The sequence below is a fragment of the Heterodontus francisci genome, chromosome 26 (assembly GCF_036365525.1).
Source record: "Heterodontus francisci isolate sHetFra1 chromosome 26, sHetFra1.hap1, whole genome shotgun sequence".
Taxonomy (NCBI): Eukaryota; Metazoa; Chordata; class Chondrichthyes; order Heterodontiformes; family Heterodontidae; genus Heterodontus; species Heterodontus francisci.
The window spans coordinates 28,958,031-28,979,084 of record NC_090396.1 but is presented as its reverse complement, the minus strand read 5'-3'; the positions used below and the strand labels follow the sequence as shown (position 1 = coordinate 28,979,084).

Sequence of the window (21,054 nt, the reverse complement as noted above, 5' to 3'; positions counted from 1 at the left end):
GGGTGGTGTAGTGCTGTCTGTTACATCAACAAGATATGGATCACCATTGCCCAGATCAATCTCTGTTAATTAAATCAGTGAGCAGTTCACATTGTCTCTCCAAGCACTGTCTCTTAGTATGCAAATGCTTTCTAGCCACTGCTGATTTCTTTAGACAAGTCATCTCTTCACTTCAGCAACTGTTTAAAATTAATGTTCATGTGACAAACTTAATATGCCTCATTCTTGGCAGATGGGGGTCTTCATGACAGCACACATAAGAAAAGATTGAAATTAAAAGATAGCATGCATTTAGTTCTGATGGTTTGAAAAAGAGTTCATTGTGAAATCTTGTTTGTTTCTCTGGGAGGAAGATTTAAAAACGGTGCAGACATGTTTTTCCTTTTTCCTGGTTCACTGACATCAAACTTTGGAAAATTTCAGGTGGACAGATGCTTTGGTTGCAGACTTCTTTACTCAAATCTCAGTCACAGTTCAATGGCAAAGATGCTGTTACAATTTTTCGGGTAGGGAGTTTCAAAGGTTACCTTTTGTCTCTGCACCTAGGTAGTTTAAAGATGGTATTCTGGCAAGGTCGTCCTTCTAGCTGGGATGGGTCTCTTTCCTCCTTCTGGCTTCTGGTTTTCTGCACAGAACATGTCTCTTATTAAAATTCCTTATCAGAAGCTTGGTTTCTGTCAGATGACCAAAGTTTCTCTCCCATTTTCATAAATAGTGTTTGATGGTGTGGCCATTTTTAGACAATGGGTTTGGATGTTGCTCATCTCAATGCCATCTTGATATAGTGGTGTTTTTCAGACTCTTTATCCTGAGTTTGAGTCTGGAACCTCCATGTCTGAAAAGTCATTATTAGCCCAACTTGTTGAAGAGGGGTAACCATTAACATTGAATAGGCTATTTACATTTTTAATGCTTGCTTCAACACATGACCAGACATGACAATTGGTTCAGTAGTTACCATGTGTATTCATAGTACAGGAGAGGTCTTGTTTTTCAGCAAAAGGTGTTTTTTGAGTTCAGTTCATCAGTTCATTTTATACTTCATAATTTCTCCTTGCGTGAGTATGACAATTTCCTAACTTCACTCCTGAAAGGTCCGGCTCTTAATTTTTAGGCTATGGCCCCAGGTTTTCCCAACCAGTGGAAATAGTTTCTCCCAATCTACATTATCCCTATCCTACATTACAACAGCTTTCCTTCCTTCCTTCTTTTCCTTTCCTTCCTTCCTTCTTTTCCTTTCCTTTCCTTCCTTCTTTTCCTTTCCTTTCCTTCCTTCCTTCTTTTCCTTTCCTTCCTTCCTTCTTTTCCTTTCCTTTCCTTCCTTCCTTCTTTTCCTTTCTTTCCTTCTTTCTTTTCCTTTCCCGCCTGTTCCCCTTAATACCTTGAAAACTTCAATCATATCACCTCTTAACCTTCTAAATTCCAGGAACTGCAACCTAGTTAGTGTACTCTCTCTTCGAACAGGTAAAAGTAATCAGGCAGAGTCAACATGGTTTTGTGAAAGGGAAATCATGTTAAACCAAGTTATTGGAGTTCTTTGAAGAAGTGTCTGTTTGGGTTTCTGCCGGGTGCTCCGGTTTCCTCCCACAGCCAAAGATTTGCAGGTTAATAGGTAAATTGGCCATTGTAAATTGCCCCTAGTGTAGGTAGGTGGTAGAAGAATGCTGGGGTTAATATAGGATTAGTATAAATGGGTGATTGTTGGTCGGCACAGACTCGGTGGGCCGAAGGGCCTGTTTCAGTGCTGTATCTATAAATAAATAAGTAACATGTACTGTGGATAAAGGAGAACGTGTGGATGTACTTTACTTAGATTTCCAGATAGCATTGGATAAGGTGCCACATCAAAGGTTATTGCGGAAAATAAAAGCTCATGGTGTAGGGATAACATTTTGGTGTGAACAGAAGATTGGCTAGCTAACAGGAAACAGAGAGTAGCCATAAATGGGTCATTTTCTTGTTGACGAGATGTAACGGGTGGTGTGCCACAGGGATCTGTGCTGGGGCCTCAAATTTTTACAATTTATATCAATGACTTGGATGAAGGAACTCAAGATATGGTTGCTAAATTTGCTGATGACACAAAGATAGGTAGGAAAGTAAGTTTTGAAGAGGACGTAAGGGGACTACAAAGGGATATAGATAGGTTAAGTGAGTGGACAAAGATCTGGCAAATGGAGTATAATGTGGGAAAATGTGAAATTGTCCATTTTGGCAGGAAGAATAAAAAAGAAGCATATTATCTAAATGGTGAGAGATTGCAGAGCTCTGAGATGCAGAAGGATCTGGGTGTCCTAGTGCATGAGTTGCAAAAGGTTAGTATGCAGGTACAGCAAATAATTAGGAAAGCTAATAGAATGTTATAATTTATCGCAAGGGGAATTGAATACAAAAGTAGGGAGGTTTTGCTTCAGCTATCCAGGGCATTGGTGAGACCACATCCGGAGTACTGTGTACTGTATTGGTCTCCTTATTTAAGGAAGGATGTAAATGCATTGGAAGCAGTTCAGAGAACGTTTACTAGACTAATACCTGGAATGGGTGGGTTGTCTTATGAAGAAAGGTTGGACAGGCTAGGCTTGTATCCGCTGGAGTTTAGAAGAGTAAGAGGCAACTTGATTAAAACATATATGATTCTGAGGGGTCTTGACAGGGTGGATGTAGAAAGGACGTTTCCTCTTGTGGGAGAATCTAGAACTAGGGGTCACTGTTTAAAAATAAGGGGTCGCCCATTTAAGACAGAGATGAGGAGAAATTTTTTCTCTGAGGGTCGTGAGTCTTTGGAACTCTCTTCCTCAAAAGGTGGTGGAAGCAGAGTCTTTGAATATTTTTAAGGCAGAGGTAGATAGATTCTTGATCTGCAAGGGGGTGAAAGGTTATTGGGGGTAGGCGGGAATGTGAAGTTGAGCTTACAATCAGCCATGATCTTATTGAATGGCAGAGCAGGCTTGAGGGGCCAGGTGGCCTACTCCTGCTCCTAATTCATATGTCCGTATGTAACCCTGGTAAATCTACGATGTACTCCCTCCAAAGCCAGTATATCCTGAACACAGTACTCCAGGTATCTTCTAGCCAGGGCGTCGTACAGCATGACTTCTAACCCCCTAATGTTTTCATCCTCTAGATATAAAGGCCAGCATACCATTAGCCTTTTTTAATTTTTTGTACCTATCCATGACATTTTACTGATCTTTGTACATGGACTCCCAGTTCTCTTTGGGCCTCCTTTGTTTCTACCTTTTCACCATTTAGAAAGTTCAATCCTTTTTAGGTGAAAAGTGAATGATTCCACAGCTGCCTATGTTGAAATCCATTTGCCACACTTTTGCCCATTCACTTAATCTGTTGATATCTCTTTGTAATTTTATGCTTTCATCTACTCTGCTTATAATGCCACCTATCTTTGTGCCATCAGAAAACTTGGATATGTAGCTCTCTATCCCATCATCTAAGTTGTTAATAAATACAGTGAATAGTTGGGACCCCAACACAAATTCCTGTGGGACGCCACTAGCCACATTCTGCCAAATAGAGTACCTGCCCATTATCTGCATTCTCTGTCTTCTGCTGCTCAGCCAATATCTGAGCCAGGACAATATTTGGCCCTCTGTTCCATGGGCTTCTTCAACTTTAGTTAAACGTCTTTTATAAGGGACTTTATCAAATGCCTTCTGGAAGCCCAGATAAATTACATCCATAGTCATCCCCTGTCCACTATTTTGGTCACCTCTGCAACAAAGTCAATAAGGTTCATCAGGAATGACCTGCCCTTTACAAATCCATGCTGGCTCTATCTGATGAGCTGAAATTTTCAAGGTGTTCTGTCGCTCCATCCTTAATTATTGACTCTTGTAATTTCCCAACAACAGATGTTAGGCTAACTGGTCTATAATTCCTTGGTTTCCCTCTCTCACCCTTCTTAAATAGTGGGGTGACATGTGTAGTCTTCCACCTGAAAGAGCAGTTCCTACATCTAGAGAACTTTGGAAGATCAGTGTTCCCATCTATTTATGTAAATCCCAGGAATGAAAACCAACTGGTCCTGTGAATTTGTCACTCTTTATTGCCATTATTTTCCTCATTACTATTAATTTGCTTATGTTAATTTTGGTGAGTCCTCATCCCTGATTCAATATTAGCTTCCTTGGGATTTTCAGCATGCTGACCTCTTTCTCTGTTGTAAATACTGATGCAAAGTAATTATTTAACATGTACATAATTTCCTTATTTTTGTTTACAATATCACCATTATCAGTTTTAAGGGGCTCACATTGCTCTTAACTATGCTCTTTTACCTTATATAATTGTAAAAGTTTTTTGTGTTGATTTTGATATCCCTTGCAATTTTCTTTCATACTCTGTTTTTGTAGCTCTTAATAACTCTTTTGTTGCCCTTTGCTGTTCTTGGTATCTCTTATAGGATCATCATAGAATCATAGGAAACAGGAGTAGGATTAGGCCACTTGGCCCATTGAGCCTTTTCCGCCATTCAAACAGATCATGGCTGATCATTTGCCCAGAGGTAGACATAGATGCCATTTTTCCCCACTATCCCCATTTCCCTTTGTCATTAGTATCCAGAAATCTATCAATTTCTGTATTGAACATGCTCAATGATTGAGCTTCCACAGCCCTCTGGAATAGAGAATTCCACAGAATCACCATCCTCTGAGTAAAGAAATTCCTCCTCATCTCAGTCTTAAATGGCCTTCCCCTTATTCTGAGACTGTGTCCCCTGGTTCTAGACTCACCAGCCAGAGGAAACATCCTAACCACATCCACCCTATCACGTCCTGTAAGAATTTTGTAAGTTTCAATTAGATCACTTCTCATTCTTTGAAACTCCAGAGAATACAGGCCCAGTTTCTGCGATCTCTCCTCATAAGACAATCCCACCATCCCAGGGATTAGTCTGGTGAACCTCGACTGCACTCCCTTTATGGCAAGTATATCCTTCCTTGGATAAGGAGACCAAAACTGTACACAATACCCCAGGTGCAGTCTCACCAAGGCTTTATACAATTGCAGCAAGACATCTTTATTCCTGTACTCAAATCCCCTTGCAATGAAGACCAACATACCATTTGCCTTCTTAATTGCTTGCTGCACCTGCATACTAACGTTTAGTGCCTCATCAACCAGGACATCCAGGTCCCTTTGGATATCAACAGTTCCCAACCTCTCACCATTTAAGAACTACTCTGCATTTCTGTTTTTTTCTACCAAATTGGATAACTTCATACTTATTCACATTATATTTCATCTGCCATATACTTGCCCATTTACTTGGCCTGTCCAAATCCTCCTTGCATCCTCTTCACATCTTACATTCCCACCTAGTTTTGTGTCATCTGCAAATTTGGAAATATTACAATTGGTCCACACATCCAAATCATTTATATAGTTTGTGAACAGCTGTGGCCCCAGCACTGATCCTTGCGGTACCCCACTAGTAACAGCCTGCCATCCTGAGAATGACCCATTTATTCCTACTCTCTGCTTTCTGTTTGTTAACCAATTCTCAATCCATTGCAGTATATTACCCCCAATCCCATCTGCTCTAGTTTTGTTTACTAACCTCCTTTGTGGGACCTTATCAAAAGCCTTCTGAAAATTCAAATACACCACATCCACTGGTTCTCCTTTATCTATGCTACAAATAACACCCTTAAAAAATTCCCAACAGGCTTGTCAAACATGATTTCCCTTTCACAAATCCATGTTGACTCTGCCCAATCATATCATTAATTTCCAGGTATCCAGTTATTTCATCCTATATAATAGATTCTAACATTTTCCCTCGTGTTGACACCAAACTAACTGGTCTGTAGTTCTCCGTTTTCTCTCTGATCCCCTTCTTAAATAGTGAGGTTACATTTGCTACTTTCCAGTCTGCAGGAACCCTACCAGAATCTATAGAAATTTGAAAGATAACCACCAATGCATCCACTATCTTTATAGCCACCTCTTTCAATACTCTGGGATGTAGCTCATCTGATCCAGGGGATTTATCAATTTTCAATCCAATAAATTTTTTGAGTACTACCTCTTTATTGATGCTGATTTCTTTCAGTTCCTCATTTTTACAAATCCCTTAGTTCCCTACTATTTCTGGGAGATTTTTTGTGTCTTCCTCCATGAGGACAGGCACAAAGTAATTGTTTAGTCTCTCTGCCATTTCCTCATTCTCCAGCACATACTCTGCTGTTTCCACCTGCAATGACCCACAGTCATCCTTGCTAATTAATCTTTTCCTTTTCACATACCTAAAGAAGCTTTTACAGTCCACATTTCGGTTTCTAGTTAGCTTGCATTAATAATCTCTTTTCCTTTTCTTTATCAGTTTCTTGGTCCTCCTTGTTGGACTCTAAATTCCTCCCAATCCTTGGGCTTACCACTTTTTATGGTGACCTAATAAACCACTGCCTTTGACCTAGTAATCTTTAACTCCTTTTGTTAGCCATTGTTGATTCACCTTTCCTGTTGGTTTTTTTTTGTCTTAGAGGAATGTAGATTTGTTGTAAACCATGTAATACTTCCTTAAATATAGCCATTGCCTATCTACCATCAAATCTTTTAATGTATTTTCCCAATCCACCATAGCCAAATTGCCCCTCATACCTTCATACTTTCCTTTGTTCACATTTAAGACCCCAGTTTCAGAATGAACTATATCTCTTTCAAACTTAATGTAAAATTCTAAAATGGTCGCTATTTCCTAATGGCTCCTTTACAGCAAGGTTATTAATTAGCCCTTTCTCATTACATAATACTAAATCTAAAATAGCCCGATCCCTAGTTGATTCTTCAACATATTTCTCCAACAACCCATCTAGTACACGCTCCAGGAATTCATTCTGCATAGTGTTAGTGCTAATTGGGTTTACCCAATCTATATGAAAATTGAAGTCACCCATTATTACTGTATGCCTATGCTACATGCAGCTCCAATTGCCTGATTTATACGATACCCAACGTTACCACTACAGTTTGGTGGCCTTTAAACAACTCCCACCAATGTTTGCTGTCCCTTGCTGTTTCTTCGCTCCACCCAAACTGATTCTACATTGTGCTTCTTTGATCTAAGATCTTCTCTGCCTACTGTACTGATCTTGTCTCTTATTAACAGCATACTCCACCTCCTTTTCCCATCTGCCTATCCCTCCTAAATGACGAATATCCCTGAATATTCAGTTCCCAGTCCTGGTCACCCTATTACCAAGTCTCCATAATGGCAATTAAATCATACCCATTTACCTCTATTTGTGCCTTCAAATCATCTGCCTTGTTGTGAATGCTGCGTGCATTCAGATAGAGTGCCCTTAACTTTGTTTTAACATTATTCCTCATTCTGATCCTATTTGATGTTTGCCTCGACTCTTCTGCCTTCCAATTTCGCTTACTACTTTTCTGCTTCCTGTTATCAGTTTTACTTCCCTCCAATCTGAGCTCCCTCTTAGGTTCCCAAACCCCTGCCAATTTAGTTTAAACCCTCTCCAATAGTACTAGCAAATCTCCCTGTGAGGATGTTCGTCCCAGTCCTGTTAAGGTGTAACCCGTCCATCTTGTACAGGTCCCACCTACCCCAGAACAGGTCCTAATGTCTCAGAAATCTGATGCCCTCCCTCTTGCACCAATTCTGCAGCCACGTTTTAAATCGTTTAATCTTCCTATTCCTATGCTCACTAGCATGTGGCACTGGGAGTAATCCTGAGATTACTGTTTTTGAGGTCCTGCTTTTTAACTTCTTTCCTTTAAACTCTGCTTTCAGGATCTCATCCCTTTTCTTACCTATGTCGTTGGTACTAATGTGGACCACGATCTCTGGCTGTTCACCCTTCCCCAGAAGAATGTCCTGCAGCCGTTCTGTGACATCCTTGACCCTGGCACCAGGAAGGCAACATACCATCCTGGTGTCATGTCTGCTGCCACAGAAACGCTTGTTTGTTCCTCTAACTAACAAATCCCCTGTCACTATTGCCCTTCCACTCTTCTTTCTCCCCTACTGAGTAGCTGAGCCACCCATTCACCAGGATCTGTACTTTATTTTGCATTCTTGTATGCGTTTTCCTTTACTGTCATGTTGTCTCTTGCCTCTTTAGTAATCTGTGGTTGTTTGCTTTTGGCAGGTAGAGCTCTTGCCCTTAGGGGCCTAATTGGTTCTATATCACATCTCCCACTGATCCTCTGTTGTTTCACCCATGAATAGCTTCTCCCAGCTTACTTTGTGACAGTCAGTGTCTTATCCCAGTGAAGTGACCCTTACCTAAGTGTAGAATCTAAATAACTGTTTCAGGTTTCTGCCTTTCAAGCACAACATTGAACTCAATAGTATTATGTTCGCTATGAGATAATAGTATTCAATGGGGAAGAGTAACTCCTGGGACAATTTGTGCCAGAAAGCCACCACGTTATCTCAAAAGCAAATACAAGACTGCTAGTGTAGAGCCATGCTATCCACCTCAATACATTTTTTACAGAGTGATTTTATGAGCCAAGCTGGAACTTCTAACCTTACATTTCTTTTAAAAAACTTAATGAATGCCACTGGAAATGGAGTCATCATCAAAAATATAATTGCATTAGCCATGAATATTGATTGTGATTCCATGTCCCTTTTCTAAACTAAGTGTAAAATTGCAACTATTAGTCCCAATGAGGTGAACTTCAAAAGGATGTGTCATGCTTTACTGGTAGTGTTAGTTGTATAAAAAAACTGCATTATAAACTTGACAGAAGAAAACTATTGCCTTGTGTGAACGAATGAAGTCCATAGTTCTTTATGTCAGGTGTCATTTGTGTCATAGTTAAATCATAGTTGTCATAACACTGAAAAACTCAGGAACTTGACTTCACAGTAAATATGCAGATTCCTCTCCAAGTGACATTTGCAAAGGCCACTGGATGCTGTCATTATATTTCCACTATATTTTGGTAGCAGTTATCTGACACAAATTTTGGATCTGACTAAATCCTACTGAGGATAAGTTCCTTAAGATAAGCTTACTGAAATTCTCTCCTACTCAATCACAAGTCCTGCACAACTCCTTAGAGTCATAGGGTCATAGAGTCATTTACGGCACAGAAGGAGGCCATTTGGCCAATCGAGTCCATGTCGGCTCCACAGAACTATCCAGTCAGTTCCACTCTCCCGCTTGATCAGTAAGTCTATTTCCTTCAAGTGACCATCCAACTTTCTCTTGAAATCATTGATTTTCTCTGCTTCCACCACCCTTGGGGGCAGTGAGTTCCAGGTCATTACCACTCATTGCATATAAAGGTTCTTCCTCATATTCCTCCTGCATCTCTTGTCCATAACTTTCAATCTGTGTCCCCCAGACCTTGTACCATTTGTTAATGTGAACAGTTTTTCCTTGTCTAACTTATCCAAGCCTGTCATAATCTTGTATACCTCTATCAAATCTCCCCTCGATCTCCTTTGTTTTAAGGAGAACAAACACAGCTATTCCAACCTAACGTTGAAACTAAAATCCCCCATCCCTGGAACCATTCTGGTAAATCTCCTCTGCATCCTCTCAAGGACCCTCACATACTTCCTGAAGTGTGGACCAGAACTGGACGCAGTTCTCCAGTTAGGACCTAACCAGACCTTTATAAAGATTCAGCATAACCTCCTTGCTTTTGTATTCAATGCCTCTATTCATGAAGCCCAAGATCCCATATGCTTTACTAACTACTCTCTCAATACATCCTGCCACCTTCAAAGATCGATGCACATGCATCCCCTGGTCCCTCTGTTCCTGCACACTCTTTAGAACTATGCCATTAAGTAAATATTGCCTCTCCCTATTCCTTCTACCACACGTCACAATTGTCAGAACTAAATTCCATCTGCCACCCGCCTACCCACTCCGTTAGCCTATCTCTGTCCTGTCACAGACGGTTCATATTATCCTCACTGTTTGGCCCATTTTCATCTAAAGTTCTCCGTATGTTGCATTGATGTAAACTGCAACAAGGCACGTTATTGTGTAATTTATGCTTGGTATACTGACACAAACCTCTCAACTTTGCCTAAGCAACAAAAATAGGTTGCTTTTTACATGATGAAAGGCTGTGTCATTTCAAATTGATCGTGAGTTTTTTTAAGTTCAATTTGCAACTCCCCAAGCTGCAAGATTTCATGTTTGCCAAACAGCTCGCCAGCAAGTAACTGTTAATATCTGAACGTGAGCCCAAGAAGTCTGTATTTCATTAAATCAAATGCTTGTTCATAGATATCCTGTCAGGTGATAAGGCTATGATGTGATCTATGTATAAATGATTGTACACTTCAAAAGAACACATGTAGCATTACATATAGTCAGCCATTCAGCTGCTTGTAATGCTAAATTGCAAACTTCTTAAAAGTCTTGCATTTTTTTTGTGCAGATGGGCACTTTTGACTTTTCACCAAAAGATGCTTTTAATCTTCTCAAAAGGATTGGACTATTCTACACCTCATTATGCTTTGTGAAATTAGTAGCCTCAAATACGAAGTTCATCACTAATTCCTGCCAAAGAATATACTGTTAGAATCATAGAAAGTTTAAGGCACATAAAGAGGCCATTGTGCACATGCCATTGGCCCCGGTTGAAAAACGATCCACCTATTCTAATCCCACCTTCCAGCATTTGGTCCGTAGCCCTGCAGCTTACGCACTTGAGGTGCATATCCAGACTCCTTTTGAAGGAGTTGAGGGTCTCTGCCTCAATTACCCTTTCAGGCAGTGAGTTCCAGACCATCACCACCCTCCGGGTGAAAAAGTTTTTCCTCATCGCCCCTCTAATTTTTCTGCCCATCTTTTTAAATCTATGCCCCCTCGTCACTGACCTCTCTGCTAAGACAAATAGACCCTTCACCTCCACTCTATCCAGGCCCCTCAAAATTTTGTACATTTCAATCAGATCTCCCCTCAGCCTTCTCTATTCTGCGGAGAACAACCATAGTCTATCCAATCTTTCCTCATAGCTGCATCCTCGTAAATCTCCTCTGTACCCTGTCTAGTGCAATTACATCCTTTCTGTAATGAGGTGACCAGAACTGCACACAGCATCAAGTTGTGGCCTAACCAACGAATTATACAGTTCCAGCATAACCTACCTGCTCTTGTTTTCTATACCATGGCTAATAAAGGAAAGGATTCCATATGCCTTCTTAACCATCTTATCGATCTGTCCTGCTACCTTCAGGGATCTGTGGACATTCACTCCAAGGTCCCTTACTTCCTCTACACTTCTCAGTATTTTCCCATTAATCGTGTATTCCTTTGCCTTGTTTGACCTCCCCAAATACATCACCTCACACTTCTCCATGTTGAATTCCATTTGCCACTTTTCTGCCCATCTGACCAGACTATTAATATCTTGCTGCAGCCTACAGCTATCCTCCTCACTATCTACCACACAGCCAATCTTTGTGTCGTTCGCAAACTTCTTGATCATGCCCCTACATTTATGTCCAAATAGTTAATATACACCACAAAAAGCAGGGGACCCAGTACTGAGCCCTGCGAAACGCCACTGGAAACAGCCCTCCAGTCACTAAAACAGCGTCAACAATTACCCTTTGTTTGCTACCACTGAGCCAATTTTGTATCCACCTTGCTGCATTTCCCTGGGATCCCATGGGATTTTATTTTTTTAACTAGTCTGCCATGTGGGACCTTGTTAAAAGCCTTGCTAAAATCCATGTAGACCACATCAGCTGCACTACCCTCATCTCTCTTCCTTGTTACTTCAAAAAATTCGATCAAGTTGGTCAAACAAGATCTTCCCTTAACAAATCCATGCTGACTATCCTTGATTAGCCTGTGCCTTTCTAAGTGACAGATTCCAATAATTTGCCCACTACTGAGGGTAGACTGACTGGCCTGTAATTATTCAGTCTATCCTTTGCTCCCTTTTTGAACAGAGGTACAACGTTAGCAGTTCTCCAATCCTCCGGCACCACACCTGTATCCAGTGAGGATTGGAAAATGATGGTCAGACCCTCTGCTATTTCCTCTCTTGCTTCTTTTAACAGCCTAGGATACATTTCATCTGGCCCTGGTGATTTATCAACTTTCAAGGATGCTGATCCCATTAATACATCCTCTCTCCCTATGTTTGTCACATCCAATACTTCACACACGTCCTCCTTAACTACAATATCTGCATCGTATCCCTCTTTTATGAAGACAGATGCAAAGTATTCATTAAGAACCATACCGATATCTTCCACTCCTACACATAGGTTACCTTTTTGGTCTTTTATGGGCCCGACTCTCTCCTTAGTTATCCTCTTACTCTTAATGTATTGATAAAACATCTTTGGGTTCACCTTGCTTTTGCTTGTCAATATTCTTTCATGCCTTCTCTTTGCTTTCCTAATTTCCTTTATGATTTCACCCCTCCACTTTCTATACTCCTCTCTGCTTTCTGTAGTATTGAGTTCTCGATGTCGGACGTAAGCTTTCCTTTTCAGCTTTATCTTACCCTGTAGGCTCCTTGACATCCATGGGGCTCTAGATTTGGCCATCTCACCCTTTTTCTTTGTGGGAACATGTTTACCCTGAACCCCTTGAATCTTCCCTTTGAATTCCTCCCACTGTTCTGACACTGATTTACCTTCAAGTAGCTGTTTCCACTAAATCACTCCTCAGTTTAGTAAAATTGGCTTTGCCCCAACTGAGAACTCTAACTCCTGTTCTATCTCTGTCCTTTTCCATAATTATGTTGAAACTGACTGAATTATGATCACTGCCACCAAAATGTTCTCTCACTGCCAGTCCTTCCACCTGCCCATCTTCATCTCCTAAAACTAAGTCTAAAACTGCACCCTCTCTTGTTGGACTTGCTACATACTGGGCAAAAATGCACCTCAAGAATTCTGCTCCCTCAATTCCTTTCACACTAAAACTATCCCAGTTAATATTGGGATAATTAATGTTGATGTCTTAATGAGTCTGCAGTTTCTAACCTGTATGATTACTTTCTTTGCACCTTGCAGACAGAAGACTACTTAAAACACAAGATTAGAAGTAGACCTGAGAAAGCAGACCTAGTTAATATGCATATCCTACAAGGTAAGAACTAGTTTTCTGTAACATTCTCAGTCTTGTAATAGTCTCCATATTAATATAACTCCAATGTTTTAAATGCAAGCTAGCTTCTCTCCTATGGCAATGTTCACAGGTAGTTATGGGGTCTGCAGCATCCTTGCTACCTTGATCCTTTTTAGAACCATTTCTCAAGTACTCCTTATCGAATTCCAGATAATCATAGGTTCTTAAGCACACAATATTTCAGGAACAATATTTTGCTAAAATTCAGGAAAATGTTAAATTAAAATGGCAACGTAAGTTTACCATATTACATGTGATTTGCTCTTTGTTTTTTCCCAAGAGGAATGTTAACTGAATCGTCTAGGCGTCCAAGGAATGAAAATTAGCCAAAGAGCGGAAGCCTCCTCCCTTTCCATCTGAACAGAACTCCAGTTGGATTGACTGAGTGCTGACATTAATGTTATGCTGAATAGAGTTGCCAACTCTGGATGGACATATTCCAGATGGTTTCACCACATGATCTCCCGACTCTAACTGCCCTGCCCAGACAAACAGCCTTTTTTTCTACCATCTCCAATATTTTTATAATAAACAGAAGTGTTCAAAGAAAAGGAAAAAAAAACACCCTAATGCTTTTTCTCCCAGGTTGCTCGCATCTGTGTCCAGGATAAAAGTCTTTAATTCCTGGAGACTCTAGGTCAATCCTGGAGGGTTTGCAACCTTAGTGCTGAACAGCCAGTAGATTGGATAACAACGGGTGGGGAAGCAGCACCAAGAAGAAGTTAGGGTAGAGCAACTCCAGTAAAGCCAACTTTTTCACACAATTGTATAGCTGGACTCAACCAAGCAACTTAAATCACAGGTAGTAATATATTTAGATACAGAGTCTGCTTTAGAGAGATTACTTATGTGGTAGTTGAAGCTAGCATAACATGACATGATCTTTTCAAAGGATAGTTACTAAGTTTGTTTTTTGGACCAAAAGATACAGCTGCAGAGGGTACTCTTCAAGCAACTCAAATGAAGCTCAAGAGGGCTAGGCTGGCTGATGATCTCAATGAGAAGATAGCCCAAAGACCTGGACCCTTGGAACTCGTGAAGAAGAATATAATTCCAGTAGATTCAGCTGTGAAAGAGGCAATCCATGGTATTTACAAGTTCACTTTTGATCCTCGTTTGGAATTTGTACAATTGCTATCTCTTGTGTTTTATACATTGGCATCTTCTAAATCCAGTGAGATTCATACTAAAGTAATCAGGTTTGTTTATTACTATCTGTAAAAATGCAATCAGAATTTATAATTTTATTTCTAAACTCAGAGATTTTTATCTCCCTTTTTCACCTGCGCTGCCAGCAAGTTAGCAAGCTCCAACAAGGAAGAGGGAAAATGAGAGGGCTGTTGCTAGGCCTATACTAGTGCTGTGTTTCAGCCACTTGCTGAGAATTGCATAATAACAATTCAGTAGTATTACTGCTTCTGTTTTCCAGCCATAATAGACACCTAAACATATTAGCAATTCTTAATTTTCCGTACCTTTTTTTTTGGAGAATGTATAATGTGAATGTGGTGGTTGTTAAAAAAACACGGATTATTTTCCTGACTAAAAAGCTTTTTATTTTCCCATCATCACTGAGTTAGCACTATTTGCACAATTATCTTTGGCCTTCGTCCGCTTGTAATAAATTCACACAAGTAAATTTCCTGGAACTCTGCAATTTGCAACTTATAATGTTATATGAAAGACGTCATTTGATAATTTTGCTCATTCCTGATATGTAATTTATCACATGATAGAAATCATCACTTAGGCTACATCTGGTTTACTGTCATTAATCTAGTGTAATCAGGAATTGTGTGCGAGTTGAATCACATTTGCGGTGTAATGTGTGGGTGTAAATTGGCAAAATTTGTTTTTTTCCACTGTCTCATGATAAATTTGACAATCAGTTCCTATGCCTGGAATCCTGGAGCTAGATATTTGTACTATCTTCACTTCTTAAAAAAAAAACTATTGGTGACCAAAATGTTGTGATTTCATATTTCATGTCAACTAAGATTTGGAAAATACCAAAATACAGGGATAAGCAAGTCACAGAAAGAGGGGACTGGAGTTGGTATCAGTACCCCAAACTAGAAAAGGACAAATATCAGAGTTCACAGAATCACAGAATAATACAGTGCAGAAGAGGCCCTTCAGCCCATCGAGTCTGCACCGATGCATTAAAGACACCTGACCTGTCTACCTAATCCCATTTGCTAGCACTTGGCCCATAACCTTGAATGTTATGACGTGCCAAGTGCTCATGCAGGTACTTTTTAAAGGATGCGAGGCAACCCTCTTCTACCACCCTCCCAGGCAGTGCATTCCAGACGGTCACCACCCTCTGGGTAAAAAAGTTCTTCCTCACATCCCCCTTAAACCTCCTGCCCCTCACCTTGTTGCTGCTACTGATTGATATCTTGTCACTTCTTGTCTGTATGTGTGGATGTTCAGTGAGGACCGGATTGTTTATGACTGTAATAACACAATTAAATAGTCTAACAAAGTTAAGTACAATGATGAATGACCACTTTGAGTGAGCATTAGTGGAACAATGCCACATCATGAGTCAGTTGGGGGAGTCAGCACCTTTCGGGGAGGAGTGGAGCACCATTGACTTGAGGAGAGGAGGGAAGAGTTAGCACTTTAAAGAGTGGAGGGAAGCAGAAAAGAAAAAAATAAAATAGGGCCCTCCTTACTTGCAGCAATCACAAATCCAGCAAAACCTTAAATTAAGATTTACCTATGACAGTTTTGTAGAGGAAATGCATTTGGAGACTGCTCATTGTTTAGTGTATTCCATTTATGAGAGAGAACTTTTGTAACTTTATGAATTGTTGACTCTGGTCACCAAGACATAAGATAAACTTTCGAGCCATAAGATTGATAGCTTGCATGTGAGGATTGAGTTCTGAACAAAAACTGAAAAGGAGGTGATTTAAGAGGTGATCTTATAGGCAAATGTAAAATCGTAACTGGAAAAGGTAAATCTGATAAATTATTTCAAATTGAATTGCAAGAATGGGACAATGGGCTCAATCTGTTAAAAGGAAAATGTAGGACTGATGTCAGGAAGTTCATCCTTAAAGATTGATTAAACATTGGGCTTGATATTAACCTGGACGCAGGGAGTGAGTGGGGGTTCGGGGGGACGGCTTTGAGGTCGGGAAATCCAGAAGAATGGGTTTTCTGTGGGTCCTGCCTAATTTAGTGGTAGGGCCTGATTAGCATTTTTTAAATCTCTGTTTCCTGGCTGCAGCCAGCCAGATTGGAAGGGTGGCTCGCTGTTGGGTGATAAGGCCTTCAGCATCAGACTGCAGCTAGGGATTGGAAAGGCAAGAAGTGGGTGGGGAGATCAGAGACCAGAGGAAAGAGCAGAGGCTGGAGGAAAGATTGGGGTCCAGAGCAGTGGGGAGATCAGAGGCCAAAGTTGAGGGGTGACCGGAGGCTTCATAGAGGAGAGCAAATGAGTCAGCGAAGATTGGAAGTGTTGGGGGTTTCTGATCTCAGGGTGTCAAGCAAGTAAACTGGATCTAGCATGTGTGTGGAAAGGCAATTAACTTCTGTACCCAGCAGTCCTCACCTTCCTTTAGCTGCTGGGTTTCCTGAGGCATGGGAAACTCAGGCAGCCAGTGTTAAATTCATAATAGTGCTTAAATATGAGGCACGCCATGTCATTATTATATTTAAATTGCAAACCCCCATCCCGTGTCCCACCTCCAGGAACCAGAGGTGGATGGGATGAAGGCAGGGTGGGTACAGGATTTAGAATGTTAGAAGCTATTATTAAAGGCGTTATAGCAGGGCATTTAGAAAAATTCAAGGTAATCGGGCAGAGCCAACATGGTTTTGTGAAAGGGAAATCATGTTTAACCAATTTAGTGGAGTTCTTTGAGGAAGTTACATGTGCTGTGGGTAAAGGGGACCCAGTGGATGTATTGTACTTAGATTTCCAGAAGGCATTTGAGAAGGTGCCACTTTAAAAGGTTATTGCAGAAAATAAAACCTCATGGTGTAGGGGGTAACATATTGGCATGGATAGAAGATTGGCTAGCTAACAGGAAACAGAGAGTAGCATAAATGTATTATTTTCTGGTTGGCAAGATGTAACAAGTGGTGTGCCACAGGGATCTGTGCTGGGGCCTCAACTTTTTACAATTTATATAAATGACTTAGGTGAAGGGACCAAAGGTATGGTTGCTAAATTTGCTGATGGCACAAAGATAGGTAGGAAAGTAACTTGTGAAGAGGACATAAGGAGGCTACAAAGGGATATAGATAGGTTAGGTGAGTGGGCAAAGACCTGGCAAATGGAGTATAATGTGGGAAAGTGTGACATTGTCCACTTTGGCAGGAAGATTAAAAAAGAAGCATTTATCTAAATGGTGAGAGATTGCAGAGCTCTGAGATGCAGAGGAATCTGGGTGTCCTAGTGCATGAATCTCAAAAGGTTATTATGCAGGTACAGCACGTAATTAGGAAAGCTAATAGAATGTTATCATTTATCGTGAGGCAAATTGAATACAAAAGTAGGGAGGTTATGCTTCAGCTATGTAGGCATTGGTGAGACCACATCTGGAGTACTGTGTACAGTACTGGTCTCCTTATTTAAGGAAGGATTTAAATGTATTGGAGGCCGGACAGAGAAGGTTTACTAGACTAATACCTGGAATGGGTGGCCTGTCTTACAAGGAAATATTGGATAGGCTGGGCTTGTATCCGCTGGAATTTAGAAGAGTAAGAGGTGTCTTGATTGAAACATATAAGATCCTGAGGGGTCTTGACAGGTGGATGCGGAAATGATGTTTCCCCTATTGGAAGAATCTAGAATCTGTTTAAAAATAAGGGGTCGCCCATTTAAGACAGAAATGAGGAGAAATGTTTTCTCTCAGAGGTTCGTGAGTCTTTGGAATTCTCTTCCTCAAAAGGTGGTGGAAGCAGATGCTTGAATATTTTTAAGGCAGAGGTAGATAGATTCTTGATAAGCAAGGGGGTGGAAGATTATCGGGGGTAGGTGGAAATATGGAGTAATCAGTCTAGCCATGAACTTATTGAATGGTGGAGCAGGCCTGAAGGGCTGAGTGGCCTACTCCTGCTCCTAATTCGTATGTTCATATGAGTTAGATTTTTAATGTCCCACCTGACTCAAACCTGCTGTTTTTGGGGGTGGAAATTTCCCCGCCTCCCCCCTCCCCCCACCAGCCCTCATTGCTGCAGGTATGTGATTTGAGCAGCTGTGGAGTGCTACTAAAGCCTGGCTCGGGTATAAAATTAAAACCCACTGCGGGCCCGAGTCCTTTAAATTTTTTTAAATGCCAGCCTGACCCGAAAATAACAAACATATTTTTGAAACAGGGAAAGATCATAGACTAAAACAAAAACAATAAGAAATAAAACAGTACAGCCCGACCCGACCCGACCCCGACACGTAGTTGGGTTTGGTCAGGTTCGGGTCAGGTAGCCAGGCTTTAGTGCTCATTTTCTTTGTGAGAGAACCACATGTAGTGCTTTCTCTCATTCTTATTTTAGCAGGTTTGCAATCTCAAGTTAGATCTCATGTTCTGTTTCTTTCATACGCTTGGGAAATTGAGGCCATGTAGCTCCGAAGCTGGGGATGTTATTGTCTTAGATGATGTCCTAAACTTATCCCAAATATATTTTGGGGCAGAATTCAAAGCATGAGCAGCAACATAAACAGTTTACATTTGTGCAGTGTCAAATTATCTGCCTGGGGATCTTCCCTAATGTCAGGGAAAGATCTGTATAGACCAGAATTGTATTGCTACCATGTGTAGCTGGGCCAAGCTTTCAGACACCTGCTGCCTGTACAAAATGCCAGGCTCCCCACATCCATGGCTTATTTGATTTCCTCTCACACTGCTGGTGGCAAAGAGACCTCTCGAGGTGAATCTCTGTGCTAGCAAAGGCACTGGTGCTGCCTTGTCCGTATTACAGCAGTGACATTTGGGGCTGGCCTGCAGTATATAAATGGAGCCTTAATTTTCAGTTATGTATTTATCATCCAATCGTCACATAAAGGATGAGATTTTCGATTATCCAACAACATTGTTCAAGCCTTCCACGCAGCAGGTGGCTTATCAGAAAATCTCAGGTGCATTGCATGCAATTCTTGTCCGTTGAGCTCAAGGGATTGAAGCTTGCTGACGAAGCATCCCAAGAGGACACACAGTACATGTGATGTCCCACCAGTGCCTTGGAACATTCCACCCTGACTCTCTTGTTTGATCTGTTTTGGAGTCAATTGGTGTTTGGGGGTTGCTGACGATGTTTTGTTAACTTGTAGTTTTCCTGTTTTGTGCTTTGATATGGAGTTCTTCCCTTATTACAGTTCATGTTTGATTGTGATGCATGGAGGATTTCTCCCACAGCATTCTTCAAGCACGTATGCCAGTGTTCTGTTTTGATACGTTGCACAAAAGCTTATTTCATAGACATTTGCTTTTGAAGCATTTTGTGTCTTTTATTCTATCGAGTGCATTTTCAGTTAAACTCTCTGCAGAATGAAGTTTCATTGCTCTGTCCACTGAGCTGCTTACTCCTGAAGTTTCAGTTCTTTGAAAATTAAAAAGTGAACATTTTGTTAATTAGGTTTGTGAAGGTTGTTACCTGCATTGTGCCATTGGGTTGTGCAGTGGTTCATTTGTATAAGCAAAAGTAGTTTTCTGTTCTCTTTTTAGTGTCATGTGTCAGTGGTATTCACAGATGCATATTGTTGATTTTCTCATTGAAGTCCTTAAAATGGTAATTTTTGAAGACTGCATAATAAATGAGTGGCACAGTGGTTAGCACGCAGCCTCACAGCTCCAGAGACCTGGGTTCAATTCTGGGTACTGCTGTGCGGAGTTTGCAAGTTCTCCCTGTGACCGTTTGGGTTTTCGCCGGATGCTCTGGTTTCCTCCCACTGCCAAAGACTTGCAGGTGATAGGTAAATTGGCCATTGTAAATTGCCCCTAGTGTAGGTAGGTGGTAGGGAATATGGGATTACTGTAGGGTTAGTATAAATGGGTGGTTTTTGGTCGGCATAGACTCGGTGGGCCGAAGGGCCTGTTTCAGTGCTGTATCTCTAAATAAATAAATACATACATATTTTACATTGTATCTTTCATTTAAAAAATTGTAATGGGTTCTTGTTAAAGGATCAGCCTCACAGTGCGGCTTAAAATGAAAGAACCTTTCCATGTGCATAATAATCGACCTGTGAGAAAGAAGGGGGACTGTAAATTGCGGAGGACGTCTGTGATCCGGCACTCCCAGCAGGAAAAGTGTGTTTACAGGGACTGAGGGTTGGAGATAAGGCTCCAATATTACAGCCTCACAGTGAGTGTAGCTCCTCAGTGAGGAAACTAGGTTCCAGAATCAGCCTTTACATTACCTATGGAAGTCGCATTTTTTCCTTCACCATCACAAGCCGATTTCCAGCCTGCTTACATTATTATACACATGGAATGGTGCAGCCTTTTTAAACCACAGACGTGATGTGCTAAGGCTGATATTTAGATACAGGGTCATAAAAATGCTTTTGTATGTGTCATGAATATAAGTATTTATTAATTATGCAGTCTTCAAAGGTGACCATTTTGATTACTTTCTTGAGGAAATCAAGTAACAATGACAGATGACATTGAAGAGAATAGAAAATGACTGGTTGTAACCTTTTGGGAAATACAATCGATGATCAACTTTGCTTTGTGTGATTTCTTAAACGTTTTGTTTCTTCAAGTGATGGAGGGTAACAATGGTCGATGGAAAGGACCTCTTGTAATCCCTCTTCAAAATATTATTTATATTGTTGGTCAATGTGCCACAATACATGCAATAATGAAACCATTTGTGTTCCAGTACCTGTGTGCAGTACATTTGAAAAGTGATTGCAATGAATCACCAGGAGACTGAATTAATTACACCGGCTTAGTCCTTGAGCTAAAATGAAAAAGACTACCAATAT

At 40.8% G+C, this 21,054-nt stretch overlaps 1 protein-coding gene across 13 annotated transcripts in view; it reads left to right on the top strand.

The window, feature by feature from the left end:
- The window catches only part of LOC137384241 (myocardin-like), a 755,068-nt gene that overhangs the window by 692,341 nt on the left and 41,673 nt on the right, over positions 1-21,054 (top strand). For 12 of the 13 annotated variants that reach the window (XM_068057971.1, XM_068057973.1, XM_068057962.1 and 9 more), the window contains 2 exons: positions 12,992-13,067; positions 14,032-14,193. In XM_068057971.1, coding sequence (XP_067914072.1) covers positions 12,992-13,067; positions 14,032-14,193 — 238 coding nt within the window. The remainder of the gene's footprint in view (positions 1-12,991; positions 13,068-14,031; positions 14,194-21,054) is intronic. The other variant, XM_068057968.1, reaches the window with a different exon arrangement.